The sequence below is a fragment of the Eleutherodactylus coqui genome, chromosome 4 (assembly GCF_035609145.1).
Source record: "Eleutherodactylus coqui strain aEleCoq1 chromosome 4, aEleCoq1.hap1, whole genome shotgun sequence".
Taxonomy (NCBI): Eukaryota; Metazoa; Chordata; class Amphibia; order Anura; family Eleutherodactylidae; genus Eleutherodactylus; species Eleutherodactylus coqui.
The window spans coordinates 293,093,204-293,113,660 of NC_089840.1; the positions used below are offsets into that span (position 1 = coordinate 293,093,204).

The following is a 20,457-nucleotide window of genomic DNA, read 5'->3' on the forward strand; positions in this document are numbered from 1 at the left end:
CGCAACGCAAAAAAAAACGCCAGTGGACAGGAGTACATTCAATTCTAATTGCTCTTGAGAAAAAACGCAAAACGCAAAGAAAAAAAAAATCGCCAGTGGGTGGGCGCCCTTAGTATCAAAATAGTCACTAAAGAGTTAATTAAAATAATGATATCTAATAGTGTTTTCCACTCATTTAGTCCTCTTTCACATCAATGACAGCGATATCAGTGTGAGAAAATCGCGGCGATATCGCAGCTGCGTTCCCGTAATTTTTATGCCTTATCACTTCCTTTCTCACGGCGATATCGCTACCGCTCGCGATTTTCTCGTACGACTTTGTAGCATGTTTTTGCCTAATGTCAAAGTTGCATCGCACTAAAAATGTGATTTCATGTGTTGCGATGCAACAAAAACGTAGCCTCCATAGGGCTACAAAACCTAAAAAAATTAAAAATTGCAATTGCTAATGTGAAGGATCCCATTGGAAAGCATAGGCTTCACATACATGCGTTTTTTCGTGCCATCGCATCATGGAAAAATCACGCAATTGTGTCGCCTGTTTGAAAGTGGCCTAACTCTACAATATCTGCCATAAAATTGTTATCTTTGGAGGTCTGATTGCTGGGATCCCCAAAGATTCTAAAAATGGTAATTTCCAATACCTGCTCCACCATCTTTATACCTTCCCCATAGTGACCTGTTCAGTATCCGCCCCTATGGGCCTGCACCCTCCAGTAGCCGCCCCTATGGGCCTGCACCCTCCAGTAGCCTCCAGTAGCCGCCCCTATGGGCCTGCACCCCTCCAGTATCTGCCCCTAAGGGCCTGTACCCCTCCAGCCCTGGACTGACACTCACCTTATGTTTCAGAGCAGCCGGCACTCGGATTTCTGTTATATCGGCAGCAATTCCACCAGATTGCGACTTTGTGAAAACCACTAACTTTCCTGATGCAGAATTATCCTTAATAGGAAGAGTGAACTGGAAGGAGCCGGAGAGAGCTGAAGAATGGGAGAAGATGCACAAGTTAGATGTAGGAGGGAACGAGGACCAGGAGAGACATCAACCACATGCAGATGAGAAACGTACCGTCCGGCTTCTTCACTGTCTGCTGGCCTCCAAGGGTCAATCTGTTCTTGTCAAGGACCTGAAAGAAGAGGAGACGTTGAGATACCGAGGAAGACAAGGATGGAGACCAATCAAGAAGAGGCGCTGACATCATTCACATCCTCACTGTTCAGTCTGATATCAAGAAATTTTCCTCATTCAGGCGCAGCTATGCTCCGAGCTACTGAGCACAGTTGCACCTACAGCTCCATGAACCAACCACAGCCATTGTATTGAATGGCTGTGATTGGTTCATTGAGTGCTGCGGTGATTGGCTAAGCTGCAGAGCTTGAGAACCAATCACAGCCAGCACTTCTTGGCGGCGGGGATTTTGAACCTGCAAACCAGGAAGCGCTGACTGAAAACTACAAGGAATTCTGCTGGAGCTGCATTTTCGTGTGATGCAACAGAAAGGAAGGTTCCATAGGGAAACATGGGCTACAAAACATTGCTAATCGTGCTGTATAGAGCATGCCACGACTTTGTATTCTCGCAATGTAGCAGCCTACAAAACATCGCTAATGTGAAAGAACCCATTGGAAAGTACGAGCCTCACATACATGCGGCTTGTAGCGCTGTCGCATCACGAAAAAAATCACCCGCATAAAACCGGTCTAAATATGAGAGCCAAGACGTATTCTATTGTGTCAGCTCTCCTCACCATATAGTAAAACTCAATGTCGCCTCCGTCTTGTTCCTCAATGCTGAAATCCACAGTCGCGATGACGGACCCATCACTGATCGCCAAACGGTGAACTGGGCGGATAGACACAGAGCTATTAGTCGCCACATGTAGCTCTTGAAGCTTGAGACTGGCGCTGCCGTAGCGGGCGGACACCTTGTTATAGATGTAGGGTTCATCTTTCTCATCAGTTGAGGCCTGGAATAAGAAAGAACACAATCCACATCACAATCAAAAATAGAAGCCAATGAGCCGTCTACGGGGGAGCAGTACGATTACGCATCACACGGCATGTCAGCGCACGGTCTGGTGATGTCATACACCATCATGTACTATCAATACTGTATCTTCACCACTATAGTACAGTCTCCACACCCGGCCACCCATTTTCTCTATAACGTTTTCAATCAGCTGGTCGAAGTTATGAAGTACGACACCAGGAGATTCACCCATCTTTGTGTGTCAGCTAGTGTTCTCTGGTATCAGTTAATCTGCATGCCTGTGGAAGCTGGGTGAATGAAGTACAGGTGATCAGGAATGCATCCTGCCAAGGCTAAAGTTCACTCAATATTCACTAATATGTTAATTCCCACCTGTAACCTGTAGGGGGAGCTATTGATCCCATCTGCCCATTAGTGACAGACCAGGATGTCCTTTGTCCCATGACAGTAACATTAGTAAGTCACAGGAGGTAGCGTTTTTCCTCCTGTCCTCACAGGACACATTCCCTAGACTGAGCGTCTTGGACATTTAGCTACTGGAATTAGACAAAGAAAAGTTAACAACTTGGATTATAAATCATCTGGAAGTTTTAGTGCAACACAAGTTATATTTTCAGAACCTGCAGTCGGCCACAAACACAATGCATCCTCTCCCATCACTGTGCGATCCCCGGGACACGTGGAATCTCACACCCACTAGACTATGAATCTTTTACATGTGGTGGTTGGTGTCTATTTGTTGATAAATTCAGGTTATTAAATACGGCGCCTCCTAGGGACATATGGCCAAAATATTCAAAATCTATGCATCTGTGGTGCCCCACGGCGACCGAGACACGAGGCCCACGTTGAGGAGCTGGCGGGGGTAGAGTTGTCACTTGTCACGGTGGCACTACCAGACTCCTCCCCAGAGGGACACACAGAACCTTGGCCAATGCACTGAGTGGCGTTTACCTGGATAAGTGTAGTTGACTGGATGAGTTGTCACGCGTGACGCCACCATTCCTTCACACCGTTGATTACCCGGGGGTAGAATAAAGGGAGTCCACATACACAAATTGAACTTGAAAGTTCAATCACTGGGAACAGGGAATGACTGGTGAACTCCACTGTATACTTGAAGACAATACAGCTTACTCGCACGTGAAGGAAAGACAGCTTTTCAGTAGATGGTCAGGGAGGAGAAAGCAGTTTCGCAGAGTCTTTAGTGATGAAGCCGCATTTACCAAACGTAATGTCAGAATGTGGGCGAGGGTAAACCCACCAACCTACGTGGGGCGTATACGCCACTCCTTCCAGGTCAATGTGTTTTGCACTATAACTTTTAGGAAAGTGTACAGAGCCTTATTTTGTCACAGGGATTTTGTACCTTGACATCTTACAGATATGATTTTTTCCGCAGATGGAAGACGAAATCCCAACAGGACGGGTGCCCCCCATTTTCACATTGAAATCAGAAGTGAGCAGCGACTACCAAACAGATAGATTGGTCATGCAGGTGTTGATAGGGCACTTCTTCCCTGGCCTCCATGTTCCCCGGACCTTACACCTTGTGATTAGATAGAATCTACATGCCATCTTTATCACTCACCATGATCTGCAAGTCTGCATGCCAGAAGCCATTGCATCAGTCAGTCATGATCCGCTACAATGTCTATGGCAGGAACTTGATAATAGACTCCATGCATGTCGAGTGACAAAGGGGGCTCACATTGATCACCTCTGATGTAGAAAACATTTTGGATGTTTTGCAACAAAACTTTTTGAGCTTCTTTCTCCATTGATATCAGATTTGCCTATCTGAGTGCCATTAAACGCCTGTTCTGGGGGTTTATCATCGGGAAAATCGTCTGTAATGTTCTTGTATAAGCACTGCTAACTTTTTTAGAATAAAGCTTAAAAATATATTAGTCTGTCCCTGGGCTCTAAGTGACCCATAAACCCCAAAGGTTTAGTACTGGTGCTTGGGCTGCTGTAAACCAGAGGTTCGTAATCAACACCCGAGGTGACTAACCTACCTGTCAGTGAACACTCAGTGGTGGCAGGGAAGTGTTTTGGGGCATGCAAGACTGTTTTGATGCAATTTAAGCTCCATCTTGCATGGGTTCACCCTATGGTCTGCCCCTGGGTGCCGTATATCACAGATTGGTGACAGCGTTTACCGTGACAGTTGTCCTTTCTTATCACAACTCTTTACCTCCAGAATTTGTCCATCCTCTGATTCGAGGCATTGGCTTACACCCTAGGCATGCTGTAAAGCCTGTTAGAAGGTTGGAAATTGCACAGTGCTGCATTATTTCATCACTCACTTGCAAAGCCTTTTCCCAAGGAGCATTGCATGACCTCTAAGGCCTCATCTCCACGGGCAAAATAGGATTTAAAATCTGCAGCGGATCACCCATAGGGATGCATTGACCACCCGCGGGTAGATAAATACTCGCGGATGGTCAATAAAAGGGAATTTTAAAAAATGGAGCATGAAAAAAAATGGACATGCTCCATTTTCGTGAGGGTCTCCCGCAGGCTTCTATTGAAGCTTATGGAAGCCATCCGGATCCGCGGGAGACCTAAAATAAGAATAACTTACCCACAGCGGACCGGGCAGTTCTTCTCTTCTTCACGGTCGGATCTTCTTTCTTCGGCCTGGCGGATGTGGCGTGCCGAGCACATCCGCCGGCTGAAAAAAGAAGATCCGGCCGTGAAGAAGAAGAAGAAGATCTGCCCGGTCCGCTGTGGGTAATTTCTTATTTTAAGCGCTCATGTCTGCGGGGCAGGAGGGACCCGCTACGGATTCTCCATGGAGAATCCGTAGCGGGCCTGATTTTCCCCGTGGACATGAGGCCTAAGACTCTGTACAACTATAGTCCCCTGGACTATCTACCACCCCAAAAGCCAAGCACTCTGCCAGTGATAGCAACAATGTCTGCAGGCCTATACAAAGCAAGCTGCGAAAACTCCCACCTGCCATCAACTTACCTTTATCACCTGCAGTTGTCTTTCAGCAGAACTATAGGGCAAATAAGACGTAGAGTCGTAGACAGGTGGCCCCCAGTGCAGAGCCTTCTGTGAGGTGTGACTCACTGTCAGGTTGATAGATTAAGCTGAGCGGGTGCTCTAGACTTACCTGTAATGAAATGGAACCTTTGTTCCATTCAGAGGTAGGTAGCTGGAATGAGACCTTCCCTGCGGAATCCGTTATGTACGTTTCTTCACTGGTGCCTTCTTTCTTGGGGATGCTGAGATGAACCTTTTTACCGCTGAGACGTTTTCTATCATATGACTCCAGCACCAACTGTGGTCAACAAAGTGCAAAAACAATATTAGGACAATCCCTACTTCTTAGAAGGGAGTCTTGACAATAACCAAATCACAGTTCCTCTGCTGGGGTCCCCACCAATCAGCTATAACTGTGGGAAAACCTGACAGTAAATGTTCAAGTTGCCTGCAGCTCCCCCAGAGGGGAAACGAAGCATTGCATAGTGTTAATACACATTAATTAGTTATTTGTGAAATGCAGGACAGGATGGGCCCTCTAGAGCGGCATATGCTGTTTGTAGCCACTGTGCACTCACCTTACATGAATACAGGGCCCCCAGCTGGTAGTACTTCTTGCACCTTTGGAATGACAGCTTGGTGAGCTGGGATTGGATTTGGATTGTCTTTCTAGGAGCACTAAATTTTACTTCTGAGGAAAAGAAGAAGAAACTTGATGAAACAACCCAAACTTTACATATGGCGTCAACTAAGATGATATGGATAGATGGCCCCGCACCTGAGACCTCCTCGGACCCCTCCACCCCCCACTACGCTGCTGGCTCAGTAATGTGATGGTCCTATGATTAGATGGAAGGTCCTATGCAAGGTTCAGACACCGCCAGTGTTCAGTTTCCTGTAAACAAAGCTTTATCCTTGTAAAATGAAACATTCTGTAACTTTCTGTCTCAGTTTCAGACTGTTTTCAAGATATCTGCTTACTACAAGTGAATGAGAGTATTTTTATGCAGATCACTCTCCTACTGACATAGATGCGCAGCTCATGGATTGTATCACAGCTCTCCTATCTAATGAGACTTGCAAATTTGGGTGCAGTACTAAGTAAGAGTGGCATCTGGATGTATGTAATAATCATTTTACTCTGACAGCAAGCAGAGATCTTGAAAATGGCAAAGTCATATATTATAAAGTCTATGAGAAAGCAGCAGACATTTTTATGCTAGGGGTGAACAGGGCCCTGAACTTTTCTTACATGGGACAGTGGCATGTGGCTGCTCTAACTGGTGGCTGTCAGCCACAAAGTCAAGCTCCACCCCTTTTGATCCGGACCCTGGCCAGCAGGAGGACATGGAGCATTGAAGAGGAAGCTTGCAGGTATCATTGAAAAACCAGGTTGGTGCTGGCATTTAGCCCTGTACCCTGCCCAGAACTCAGCAGGCACGAGGAGCAGGTAAAGACACTGGTGCAGCAAATGGACGCAGTCCTTTGTGGAGAGACGGTGGGGAAAGTAAGATGTCAATAGTGGCTCTACTGTCCCACTCCGCTGTGACTAGATGCAGCCTGGCCCAGCTGCAGGCAGTGGCAAATAGAGATAACAGTAACAATAGCAGGTAACTGAATTGTTCTCATGGAGCCAGTACCTTTGAGTAGAAAATGATCTGGTCGGGTTGAACATAAAGAGTCCACACCAGCTTTCATAACGTAAACTGAAGGTACACAGTTTACTCCATGCTTTCAAATGATTTTGACAAACAGTTTCAGCTTTGTAGTTTCCGATCAGCAGTAATTCCAACAGTTTAGCAGTTAGCGGTAAACACATATAAAAAGTTTCTCCTTCTCTGTGTTCTAGAAGATGCGTACGTCAATCTAAGTTATCTCAGGATTCTTCTGTAAGATTACAATTGTGAAAACTTCTCTTCTCTGAGCTCCGAGGGGTCTGTCCTGTCTGGAATTCTTCCTCCAGCAAGAATGAAAAAGACTCCACTCTGGCTTACAGAGCTTGACTTGAGCCTGGCTTGCTTAGGCTCTACTTAAACTCTCCTCCATTATCCTAAGTCCCCTTTTTCCTTCTTTTTCTCTCCCCTCTCACCCCATGCTCTGGGTTTTTATAGTTGCTTCTACAACCAACCCGAAGCTATGGGGAGAGCTACCTAGCCAATCCTAGGCCTGCTATTGGTAACTGACAAGACACATGAGGTTAGGATAACAGGCACCAGACAAATGACCTAACATTAACCCAGACAGAGCCAATACACTTAATAACAGACAGTCTGTTACACTTACCAGTACAGACACATGCACACCACAGGAGACAGATATTGAAGTGCCGGAGAGCCCCCTACTCTAGGGCACTACACTGGTTGGCGCCATCTGCTGGCCCGGGGAGATATGGCCGGGAAGGTGAGGAAGAGAAAGGACGCAAGGCACCATTTTACTGAAGCCTCATGAAAGCTGTAAGAGGGGTTCCGGCCCTATAGTGATGCTGGCGATGATGTGGCTAGCATGTCACTGCCCATAAGTGCCCCCCACAATAGGCATAGTGAATGGGGATAATCCTCACCCACTGGGAGATGCGCATGGTGGCCATTTTGACTATAAGAACAGGAGGTAGAGTGTGATGGAGAAAAAACAGCCCAAGGACTGGAGAAGGGAGAACAAAGAAGAATCCGCAGAGTATGTTGCAGAGGCCAGTGAGCTCAGTGACCAGGGTGCTGTCCCTATGCTCGGAGAACAGTGCAAGAGGAGGCCACTAGCCCTGATGACCAGAGGGCCGACAGCAACAAACTACGTGGAAGGAGAAGGAGGCTCCCTTCCTGCCGGGAGGTGGTCCCAAAGTAGATGACAGCAACCTGGATACAGAGCTGCCAGATATGCAAGGTTGGCCTACAATGACTAAGTTTGCGTTTGAAAGACTTTATGGACTTTGCGGACTATGACAGTTAATATGGTTTACTACTTATGCAAGGGTTAATTATCAGGAAGAGTACAGGATGTGCTGGGTAACATATATGTAGCGGTGGGATGATGCACTTCATAGAGGCGCTGTGTGCAAGAAAAAGGTACATCAGATAGAAAGTTATATACCGTATTCTGTGTAGTTATTCCATAAACTCTGGCACTTATGGTGTAATGAAGCCGCGATGATAGTGTGATGCCGCGGACCTCCGGAAATAAAGTATGCAGCACTAGTGCAGCATGCTAGAGGGAGCTACGGATGGTGAGAGTGGTAGTAGGTAACTTGGATCACGTTGGTTATCACCAACACTCTTCTCCACCAATAACACCTGCTGCGGTTGAAATGGGAGTTTATGCTTTTTACTGTAAATGATAATGGTGACGCCAGTGCTGTGTAGCAGAATGAGAAAATCAATAGCGAGAATGCAGAAGCAGAGAGTAAGGTGAACCAGTAGGCCTCTATTAGTGATAAATCTGGTGACCGGGCAGGCCACGGAAGTGCGGAAATGAGGAATCATGGACAGAGAGTCAGAGCGTCTGAAAGAAGCCATCGGTGAAAGGTAGGTCCGCAAGGATCGCACAAGATGTAGTTTGTGAATAGCGCGTTCTCTTGGGTGAACTGGGGCAACATGATAGCAGAATGATGTCCTCATAAAGATGGAATGCTGATACCACTTTAGGCAGAAAGGAGTGGACCGAACGTAGGACCACCTTGTCTTGATCAAAGACGGTGAACGGTTGTTTGGTCAACAATGCTGCAAGCTTGGAAACCCAACAGATGGAGGTGACCGCTACCAAGAAGGCCACCTTCCAGGTCAAAAGATAAGCTGGAACCTCCCTCAATGGCTGGATGGATGAGACTGTAGCGCATCCGTACAGGATTAGTGTCCAAAGGTGGCACAAAAGAATGGTATGGAGGAGCAGCATGCGCGATCCCTTATAGGAAAGTATGTACGGTCGACTTTGAGGCCAGTGGGCCTTGGAAAAGTATTGAAGGAGCAGATACTTGTCCTTTTAAGGAACTAAGTCTCAAGCCCTTATCCAGATCCTTCTGTAGGAAGGACAGAAGATTTAATAAGGAAAAATGCTGTGGTGAAAATGTATAAAAGTGGCCATTTGCAGCCCGCCATCTTGTGTCTTTGCGGCCACTAATATAAACTATAATGATTGTATAATTTGATTTTCCGTGAGTGTATTATTATATGGCCTATAAACCTCTCTGTAAAAGACCTGTTGAGCCTGGTTAATCCTGTGATAACATCACCATTGTCTGAAGTAAGCTTTCATTTGATCAGACTTTATTCCACTCTAAAGCCCCATTTGTACGGGATGACTGTGAGGCAAATGATGCCCGACACTCGTCCCTGATGTACTCACTCCTGTGCTGTCACAAAGGAGCGAGTATCACTTGCTCACTCACAGAGTGGCCAGCTGGGGGGCGGCTGGAGGAGATTTCACTCCTCGCTCTCCTCTGCCCCCCTCCGTTCACTTAACATAGCGGCCATTCAGTACTAAACGTCTGCTATTTACACTGAACGATCATCATTGCTCATCGTTTAAGTTGCAGAAAATCCGGAACGATGATCATTCAGTGTAAATAGCAGCTGTTCAGTACTGAACGGCTGCTGTGTTAAGTGAATGGAGAGGGACGGGGGAGAGCGAGGAGTGAAATCTCCTCCAGTCACCCCAGCCCCCTGCTAGCCACTCTGTGAGCGAGCCAGCGATATTTCTGTGACAGCACAGGAGTGAGTATGTGCAGGGACGAGTGTCGGGCATTGTGCCGAGTGTCAAGATGATGAGTGCAACAGATAGGCACATGAAGATAGGTATCCTTGATGTCAATGGAGGACAGAAACTCCTACAGTTCCGTGGATGCAATGACTGATATCAGCAACTCCATGCGGAAGTGATGGACCTTCACATACTGATTAAACTTCTTCAGGTCCAGAACGGGTCTGATAGTGCCATCCTTCTAGGATACCATGAATAGGTTGAAATAGAAACCTGTAGAGCGTTGAGAAGGAGGAAATGGAACAATGATGCCTTGCAATGATAGGTTGTGTATTGCATGAGCAAAGGCACTGGCCTTTAAAGGAGACTTTAGAATTTGCGGTACGAACCTTGATCGCTTCTTCAGCTCCAGAATTTCATGGCATAACCCTCTGAAACAACCTCCCAAACCCAGGTGTCTGAAACGTAGGCTAACCAAGTCTAACTGAATAGGAAAAGTCATCCCCCCCACCCTGTATGAATTGGTTGGGGACAACCCTTCATATGGAAGACTTTGCAAAGAATGACTTTACAGGTTGTGTTTGTGGATGCCAGGAAGTGTTGGTTTAAAAGGGGGCTTCGAGATGCGAGGACTGGGACGGCGAATGGAACAAAATTGAGGTTGTTTTTTCTGTGGAGCTATCGGACGTCTGGATCTGTTCTGTCGCAGGTGAGAACTTTTTCCACTTGTGGGGTCAGAGATGATCTCATTCAGTTTAGCGCCGAACAGTTATGCGCCAACAAAAAGAATGCTTGTTAAGGACTTTTTGGAGGAGGCATTTGCGTCCTAGGATTTTAGCTACTGAAGCCACCGAAGCATGAGCTAAGAGCCTCACCGCATCCAGGGAAGCTTTACAGATAAACTTTCCCACTTGGCTTATCTGATGCGCAATGTCTGCTAATGTTTCCAGATGAAACCTGGAAGAATACCTTTGCTCAGTTGTTTGGCCTATTCTGTAGAGGCCTTACTGACTCAGGTAGAGGCGAAAACTGCTCTAACTGCCAAACCCACTGCCTCAAAAAAGGTCTTTGCTAGGGACTAAATGTCCCTCCTTGAATAATAAGATGAGGCCAGGTGAAACAGGAAGACGATGAGCCAAGAATGAAGAGCAACAGCGGGAGCCAATGGAAGAGCTGAAACTTTGGCATGCTGAGCACCGATTGGAGCAAGTTTCCTGGCCACTGAGTGCCATGGTTGTGCAATAGGACACAGCCCTGGGGAGTGGCCAAAGTCTGTCTGAAGTGAGGGGCTAAACACTTCAGTATTGTAATATACTTTATTCTATTCCTGCAGGCAACCCAATAAGTTTTGCTCCAGGCAGGGTTTAATAGGCCAATATTCATGGTCTGCGAAACTTCACAAGGCCACTAGCTGCCATGACACCTGAAAGGCACCTTGTGATCTTATCTCAGAGGGACTGTTCAAGCCATGTTACTGCTGATCGGGCCAATTAAATGCTGCTGTTAGAACACAGTGGCATTTAAATGATTAACAGCTGCAATCAGAGTTATTTCCAATTGTGCTTGTTGTGGCCAAATGTTGAGTATCAAAGGCAACTGACACCCACCCTATAGGATGCAGACTTGGCTCCCGAGCCCACTCCCTAAAAACCCTATACACATCTGATATACATGTATGCTGAACGTTGCCAAGAGGTGGAAATTAGAGGAGACACAAGTCTATAGCTATGATAGAACCAGAGCTACAGATGTTTGAAGTAGAATCTTCTCTGTACAAAACTGTAATGTACTTTTTCCTGTTGAACGAGCAAACCTCGGGATAAGCTGCAGAACGGCTAATGAAATTTTGATGGTAGGTTTCCTATAAGGAAGTCCATCCTGTGATCATCAATAGTAACTTATTACCTGTCCCTTCTTCCTCCAGGGATGCCACCACCTGAAGTTCTCTTGCGTAGTCTGAACTTCGCAGGTTGAAATGTGATAATTTCACCACTGACTGTAGCTTCCCGGAGCTGTCGATCTGTGGAGAGAAGAAATGATGTCAGGACTTCAGAGTCCATCCTCTGCACTGACTGATCTGGATCGATCAACAGCAATGATTCCTGAGATGCAGTATTCATGGAAGCACTGCAGCATTAGTCATGTGATCCTGACAACAAGATGTAGTGCTGACCACATAGTTGTCCCTTGTCAGGGCTGTTTTCCCCTGTAATTGCAGTTGTGAGCTCTTGACCTCACGGTTACAGGAAAATGTGCAGTTTTCTGGTGTCCTAACAGAATTACCAGATGACAGGCTAGACTCTTCTTAGGAAGGACCCTCCTCTACCTGATTTTTAGGGAATCCAAGAGTTTGCCATTAGCAGTCAACTCCTTCAGCTGTCAGTGCCCTATGTATTCTACCTGGCCTTTATCTTTGGAGCTTATCATTGTAGTGTAAGGGAGAAGTGCTGCATGCTTTTCCCTCAAGAAGACCATGAGAGCGACCTGAAGAACCGGGTGTCGTAAATGGAGAAGTGGTGCCTAATGGAGGACCAGCCAAACCACTGGGGTGAAGATTCCTACAGCATATGGAAGAGGAAGTCTCCCTCACTACAATTGTCTGACACCAAGGTGGAGGTGCCAAAGAGGTTCGAGTTGCACAGAAGGAACTGGATCTTGATGCTGGGAACATTTGTAAGTGGACTCGTTCCCCTGGGACGTTTTTATGTAAAATCCCTGGCTAGGGTGGGATGAAGTGGGACCTTTACGTACACAAAAAAGCCAATATTCCAAGCGGTATTAAATATGGCGCCATTAATTATGCAAGGCCTTGCAGGGTGGTCACTGTTATGTTGTTATGTTAAGTCAATAATGTTATATAAAATCTTATGCTGATGTGTAAGGCACAGGTTACAGAGCGGGGGGGGGGGGGCAGGCTCAATAAGATGTGGGACGACCCCTGTAAATGACACCTATTATGTAGAGTGTCCTGTCTGAAAAAGTGATCATCCAATGGAGTGTTAGAGGTCAGAGCCTGCGGATAAGTATGTCATGTAACCAGTGTTGTCACCATGGTCACAAAACAAATACCAGCCAAGATAAAAAGAAGTGTAGTTTGGGGCCGTGGCTCATCATGGCATATGTTTTTACCTCCATTATTCTAGTGGGCCACAACTAGTCATAGCACCTCCATCAGCGTCCCCAATAGTTATAGTGCCACTAGTAGCGGCCCCAAGAGTAATGGTGCCCCCAGCAGCATTCCTGGTATTAATTGTGCCCCCAGCAGCAGCCCCAATAGTTATAGTGCCCTCAGTAGTGGCCCCAATAGTAGTAGTGCTCCTAGTAGTATCCCCAAAAGAAATAGTGCTCCCAGTCGTAAAAGTGCCCCCAGTAGTAATAGTGCTCCCAGCAGTAGAAGGGCTCCCAGTTGTAAAAGTGCTCTCAGTAGCGGTAAAAGATCACAGCCGCTGATTACAGCAGCATGGGGAGAACAAGAGAAAGGGTGAATGACATACTAGATACAGTGTTGTTGCTGCCCGGTTGCAGGTGGTCTAGGCCAGCACCCCATATGGGTGACCCTGGGCACCTGGCTAATGTGTAGAGCTGGGAGGGATAAGTGCTGGCTTGTCATGGCGGCACTTACCAGGCTCTGATCCCAGAGGTATGACACAGCCAAGGCCAGTGTAGAATCGCAGGCCAGCTTCGACACCCCTATGATAGGAAATGCCAATAAACAGGATGGGGGGAGTAGAAGTACTTATCACTCGTGATGCCACCGTTCCCACACACCGGTATGCTACGCGGCAGAGAAATGAACACAGAGACTTGTGTATAGTACCTTGGGTCCCCAGGAACAATTAGGGCCTGGTATAACTTTTACTTAGGTAATAAACTTCTTACAACAGGTAGTGCAGGTACAATTCACTTTAACCCATTCCCGCTGCAGGGCGTAAGTTTACGTCCTGGGAGCGGGGTACTTCCCGCAACAGGGCGTAAACTTACGTCCTGGAGATAGCGCGGGATCACATATGATCCAGCACTATCCCGCAGCGGGAGCCGGCTGTCAGTCACAGCTGGCGTCTCGCTGCAACAGCGGGGGGACATCGGAGATGCGCCCGCCACTGTTAACCCCTTCCCTGCCGCGATCTAAGTAGATCGCGGCAGGGAAAGAGTTCACAGCGGGAGCGCGGCTCCCTCTGTGTCTCCGGCCGGAACTCGCGATGTCATCGCGAGAGCCCGGCCTGTCACCATGGCAACAGGACGCCAGACACTGGCGTCCTGTATTGCCTATGCCTAGGATCGCTGTATGAGCGATAAGGCATGGGAGAGCAGTAGCTCTGCCATGCCTTATGACAGCGATCATCAGGGCAGTGATTAAAGTCCCTCAGAGGGACACAAACAGTGTAAAAAAAAGAAAGATTTAAAAAATGAATTAAAAAAATTTTTTAAAAAAAGAGTAAAAAAACCATTTTTTATGCTTTTTCAAAGATTAGCATAAAAAAAGGTAAAAAAATAAAATAAAACCCCACATATTTGGTATTGTCGCGTCCGTAACAATGCGTACAATAAGTTGCACATGCTTTTGACTGTGCACGGAAAAAAACGCTAAAAAAAAAGCTAAAAAACTGAGGCAAAATGCTCATTTTTAGCATTTTGCCTCACTAAAAACGCAATAAAAGTGATCAAAAAAGCCGTATGTATGCCAAAATGGTACCAATAAAATCTACAGCTCATCTCTCAAAAAATAAGCGCTCATAGAGCTCTGTACATCAAAAAAAAAAAAGTTACGTGAATGCAGCAATTTAGAATAGAAAAAAGATTTCCAAAAAAAAGGGTTTTTATAGCAGAAAAGTGGGAAAACCTAAAAAAAATGTTAGAATTTTGGTATCGTTGTAACCGTACCGGTCTGCAGAAAAAATGGAAAGTCTCATTTATGCTGCATGATTAACGGTGTAAAAAAAAAAAAAAAAAAATCTATGGCAGAATTGATGCGTTATCTCTCTCTGCTATCATTAAAAAAAAATAAAAAATTTTACAATATAGTCTATGTACCCAAAATTGGCATCGATAAAAACTACAGTTCGCCACGCAAAAAACAAGCCCTCATACGGCCGCGTCGACGGAAAAATAAAAAAGTTATGGCTTTTGATAAACGGAGAAGAAAATCCGCCAAAAATTGTTGCGTCCTTAAGCCCAAAATAAGCCATGTCATGAAGGGGTTAAAACCTTAGCAGGCTAAAGCTCGGAGGTAGGGAGGATACATAGGATGAATACGGTCTTACAGTCCACGTTATCTATATGTCACCGATCCTGGATTGGGAGCACTCCAGAGGAGGAAGGAGAGTAGGGGTCACTCCGCAGACCCTCTGGCAGACAATTATTAAAGAAGGCTTAGCCAATAAACACCCCGCACAGCAGACGTGTGGGTGTCACAATAAAGTTCCTCTGTGTGGTGATCCTGACTATGGACGGCCGCACAGGACTATGGGGCTCTCGCTCTCTCTCTAATGACGCGACTCGCTCCTCCCACATCCACACTCCAAATGCAATGGGATGTCGCTCCTCTTCCTCCATCTTCACCTACATGGAAGCTGAAGGTGCTTCCATGTGTCTCTATGTTAGCACTCTGTAGCAGTCAACATGGATCTCTCCTTCCCGCTCTCAAGCACTCACATTTATAACATCACTTGTACCACATGACAAGACAAACAGACATCTACATGTTAATCTCTCAAGCACCGCAGCTGTGCAACACACACACTGGATATGACAAGACAAGCTTTGCACAGTGCATCTACATAGGACAAATCATATATGACATTTATGGAGGGGACCGGGATGGTGTTGTGGGCCACTACACCGTCTGGGCTGACGAGTTGCCGGCCAGGCAGCAACCCTAGATAAAAGGGTTATGCCACAGTCAAGTGATACCAGATAATAAAGGTTTGCAAACAGCACTTCTCCAAATACCGATATGGTGGGACCCAATAATAAAGTGCAGGCCGCAGCAAGAGTCTGGATCCAAAGACTCGAGGGAAATGCAGAGAAAGAAGTCCACGGCAGCACAGCAGGATGCAAGTAAAACCGTCTGTTTATTCCTCCATAGCACCCATGCATGCAACGTTTCAATCTCTATTGAGATCTTTGTCATGCATCCTGCTGTGCTGCCGTGGACTTCTTTCTCTGCAAGTGATACCAGATAGTCATGGGAAAAGTCACGCGCCTTGCTGCTGCCAAGATGAAGTGAAGGCAATGTATGTGTCGGTATAAGATGGATGTTTTGGGTTGCAGTAGATATTTAGAGTTCTGTCATTTTAAGAGAGTTTATGCTCAGTTATTATGCAATGTTTAAGTATTTTCCTCCACTTAAAACCTCTGTGCTGCTTGCTTGCTGTGAATTGTGTATTTTGCATTTCATCTGTTTGCATTGGAATGTTCATTTATGGCTAAATGAAACTTCACCTTTAGTCATTTCTGCCATCCACCTCCCTCAAATGGCATCTTTCACTCATCCTTGTTGAGATGCTTTCCTTATCTAAGGAGAGCAATAAATTTCACCCCCCCCCCCCTTTTGGTCACTAGGTTTGCAATGCTAAAGTCAGCTGGCTAGTCAATTGGAACCTGATTAGCCACTCCCAGCTGCTTCCTAGTCGTACCTTTAACTCTAACTATAATATCAGTGTAAGCATGCATGCCATGCGAATATGAGCTGTATTAAGTATGGCTGGATGAAGAATGATGCAGTTTGACTATGGCAGTTTGACAGGGTAGGAGACAGGTAGGCTACAAACTCTGCCTAACTGCTTTACACTTCCAAGCTATCGCTAATGCTGTCACCTCTGTTTTCATCCTTGCTTTCAGTTTCAGAACTTCTTTCAAGTGCCAACTTCTGGAGCACTCTATTCACATCAGTCCCTCCCTCCTGTCCTCACCTATGCACAGCTCGCATGGACTCTTTACCTTCTTGCTTAGCCTCAAACCCCCTAATGCCACTAACAAACATAATAGTCGCCCTCATAAATGTCCTAACCATCTGCTAACCCTCTCTATTCTGCTGCTACTAGCTGCTGGGGATATCTCTCCCAATCCTAGCCCACCCTCCACTGCTCCTAACTATTACCGCCTACCTGACTCACTAAGAAAACCCTCAAGCCCCACTGTTAGCCCATGCATGCCTTCCCCTGACTCCTTTAAATATGCGTTCTAGAAGTGCCAGTCAGCATTTTTTTAAAACTACCCACCATCCACGACTTTTTTACTGCTAAATCTTTAAATCTGCTCACTCTCACAGAAACGTGGATACAGCAGCCTGACACGGCCTCCCCTGCTGCACTGTCCTACAATGGCCTGCAGTTCTCCCATACCCCGAGACCAGATGACAGGCGTGGTGGAGGAATAGGTGATCTTCTCTCCCCGAAATGCACCAACCAGGTCATCCCCCCTGTACCCTCACTCACTTTTCCATTATTTGAGGTACATACACTATGGTTTCCACCCGCTGTCCATGCGAGTAGCAGTTATCTACCGCTCCCCCAGGTGCTCCTCGCTTGTTTTTGGACCACTTTGCTGCCTGGCACCGCCACTTCCTATCCTGCGAAATTCCAACCCTCATCTTAGGTGATTTTAACATCTCCACTAATGACCCCAACTCCCCATCTGCCTCTCAGCTTCTATCGCTCACCTCTTCCCTTGGTCTCTCTCAACTCACAGCCTCTCCCACTCACAGGGATCGCACAACCCTAAATGGCTCTTTGATACTTTTCACTCCCTTCTCAGCCCTAAAGCGCAGCCCCCTGTGGCGGATCTCAGTTCTGAAGAGCTGGCTGCTTACTTCAAAAAGAAAATTGATGACATCCATCAGGAAATAACTTCCCAATCCCATACTGGCCCTGACCCTAGTCTTGTCAGCACTGCATCTAGCTCCTGCTCACTGTCAGGATGGGCTGCTATCGGGATCGCCGTGCCCGCACAGCAGACGCTGTCACCCCTGCTGCGGGTGCGCGATGCAGGGGGACTCCTTCGCTGGTCATCACCCCTGGCCGCTCGGCTCCTATACGGTGCAGAGGTGCTAGGAGCATGGCGGATGCTGCCCGGCGCCGCGTTCCTGTTGCCATGGCAGCCTGCTGCATCTCCACTGACCTAGTCTGGTCTGCTAGTGCTGAGTCGCCCAGTTGCCTGCCTGGGGTTAGCCAGGAGTGGAGGCAAGTCGGCAGGAATAGGGGTTGTGGGATACGTTGCAGGGACCCCCGACTCCTGCTTTCCCTGGGGCCCTGCGCTCCCTCTCCCCAGTGGTCATCTCCCATCTCACCACTATATTCAACCTCTCTCTGACCTCTGGCATCTTTCCCTCTTCTTTCAAACACGCCATCATATCCCCGCTGCTAAAGAAGCTGACTCTGGACGCGACAGATGCTGCCAACTACCGACCAATCTCTAATCTCCCCTTCAACTCCAAACTACTAGAACGCCTGGTTTACTCCCACCTCGTAAGCTACCTATCAGAGCACTCTCTCCTAGACCCCTGCAGTCTGGCTTCTGACCTCAACACTCGACAGAAACTGCCCTTACAAGGGTATCCAATGACCTACTGACAGCCAAATTGAGGGGCAATTACTCTCTACTGATCCTCTTTGACCTTTCCGCAACATTTGACACTGTTGACCACAAATTACTCCTCAGTATGCTTCGCTCCATCAGCCTAAAGGACACTGCTCTCTGCTGGCTCTCCTCCTACCTATCTGACAGCTCTTTCAGAGTCTCCTTTGCTGGCTCTACCTCCCCTCCTCTTCCCCTTGCTGTTGGGGTCCCCCAGGGCTCAGTCCTCGGCCCCCTCCTTTTCTCTATCTACACAGCCCCTATTGGATAAACCATCAGGAGATTTGGCCTCCAATGCCACCTCTATGCTGACGACACCCAGCTATACACCTCTTCCCGTGACATCTCTGCACCTTTCCTCCAAAACATCACCGACTGTCTGTCTGCTGTCTCTAACACCATGTCCTCTCTCTACCTAAAACTAAACCTCTCTAAAACTGACCTACTGGTATTTCCGCCCTCCATTAACCGACCTCATCCTGACATCTCCATCTCAGTGTGTGGCACCATAACTCCCAGCACGCCCGCTGCCTTGGGGTCATATTCGACTCTGATCTATCATTTACCCCCTACATCCAATCTCTGGCCCAAACATGTCAGCTGCACCTCAAGAACATCCCAAGAATCTGCTCTTTTCTCACCGTAGACACGTTAAAAACGCTTACTGTTGCCCTCATCCACTCCCGACTCGATTATTGCAACTCGTTGCTGATCGGCCTGCCCTGCACCAGACTCTACCCTCTCCAATCCATCCTGAATGCGGCAGCCAGGCTCCTCTTCCTGCCCAGCCGCTACTCAGACGCCTCTGCCCTGTGCCAGTCACTGCACTGGCTGCCCGTTAAATACAGAATTCAATTTAAACTTGCTACCTTCATCCACAAAGCCCTCCACAGTGCAGTGCCCCCCTATATTGCTTCCCTCATGTCAATCCATCACCCAGCCCGGGCTCTCCGCTCTGCTAACGAAACCAGACTGAGCCCCCCATTAATTCAAACTTCTCATTCCTGCCTCCAAGACTTCTCCAGAGCAGCACCGGTCCTCTGGAACGTGCTATCAAAGGCTACCCGGGCAATCTAGGACTCGAAAAACTTCAGGTGTGCTCTAAAAACGCACCTCTTCAGGGAGGCATACCACATTCCCTAAACAAACCCCTCTGTACTCCGCCTGATAACATGCTCCCTGACCTACTGACTGCCATCCCTGCTAGCCATCATAAACCGCTCCTGCAGTCATACCGATTCTGCCATCACACGGCTAAATGTCTGACCATTGTCTGTGTATAGCATGCGTCACTCTCCACCCCGCCATACCGGGTCCATCTCCTGCCCTTTACCTTCTGTATCCTCCCATTACTTGTAGTATGTAAGCTCGTTGGAGCAGGACCCTCACCCCTATTGTCTCCATCAGCTGATTACTATGTAACTGGGGTTCTGTCATTTCTGTACTTTTGTCTTTCTGTATTCCCCCTGTCTATGTAAGCGCTGCGGAATATGTTGGCGCTATACAAATAAAGATTATTATTATTATTATTATTACATGTACCCTCCCATAGAGTAACACATTGTGAATTAGAGTTTATGTTCAGCAAAATGCATTTGTAAACAAATATCATCGCCATCAAGTAACCGGGCATGTACGAACAGACCATTACAGTAAAGCGGCCCACTCTTCGCCTTCTTACCTTGGCAGCATGAGTTTCACAGAGGTCTCCTGTATTATCATTCACACTTGAACTCCCCCATGAACTATACTTTTGACAGATTTTAAAGGTCGCGTTTCCCGGCACTCTTTCTCCGTATGTGTATCTATAACATAAATGAGGGGGAAAAGGGAAAAGGACAACCATTAATATAACAGCTGAGGACAACGATGGGCGTCCTGAAGACCCAACACAGAGAACAGCCTGGAGGAACATAAGGAAATATACAGAAGGAGGGTCGCAAGAAAAGACAGATCTGGAGAAATGACATTTCCTGGACTGGAATTCAAAATGTACAACTTACAGGCCCGACACAGACACGGGGACTTCTTCATCCAAGATCGAGAGGGAAGATGGAACATCAATATGTACCTCAAACTTAGGAAGGACTGAGGGGAGAGAAGAAAGAAACTGAAGAGAAAACACCAAGGAGAAGGGTATATAGAACTATAGTAACCATCTACTACATTATCTATCCTCTGACTTCCTGTGGGCAGGTGTGGTTCACCTGTGTG

At 47.0% G+C, this 20,457-nt stretch overlaps 1 protein-coding gene across 4 annotated transcripts in view; it reads right to left on the reverse strand.

Annotated features, from left to right (window-relative positions):
- Positions 1 to 20,457, reverse strand: part of LOC136626390 (alpha-2-macroglobulin-like protein 1) — a 209,018-nt gene that overhangs the window by 138,665 nt on the left and 49,896 nt on the right. For all 4 annotated transcript variants that reach the window (XR_010792651.1, XM_066601393.1, XM_066601391.1 and 1 more), the window contains exons 8-15: positions 20,247 to 20,331; positions 19,925 to 20,048; positions 11,575 to 11,689; positions 5,562 to 5,674; positions 5,114 to 5,281; positions 1,748 to 1,966; positions 1,069 to 1,126; positions 838 to 980 (exon numbers count right to left, since the gene is read on the reverse strand). Coding sequence is in view for 3 of the 4 variants with exons in the window: in XM_066601393.1 (XP_066457490.1) it covers positions 838 to 980; positions 1,069 to 1,126; positions 1,748 to 1,966; positions 5,114 to 5,281; positions 5,562 to 5,674; positions 11,575 to 11,689; positions 19,925 to 20,048; positions 20,247 to 20,331 (1,025 nt within the window). In the remaining variant the exon portion in view is untranslated. The remainder of the gene's footprint in view (positions 1 to 837; positions 981 to 1,068; positions 1,127 to 1,747; positions 1,967 to 5,113; positions 5,282 to 5,561; positions 5,675 to 11,574; positions 11,690 to 19,924; positions 20,049 to 20,246; positions 20,332 to 20,457) is intronic.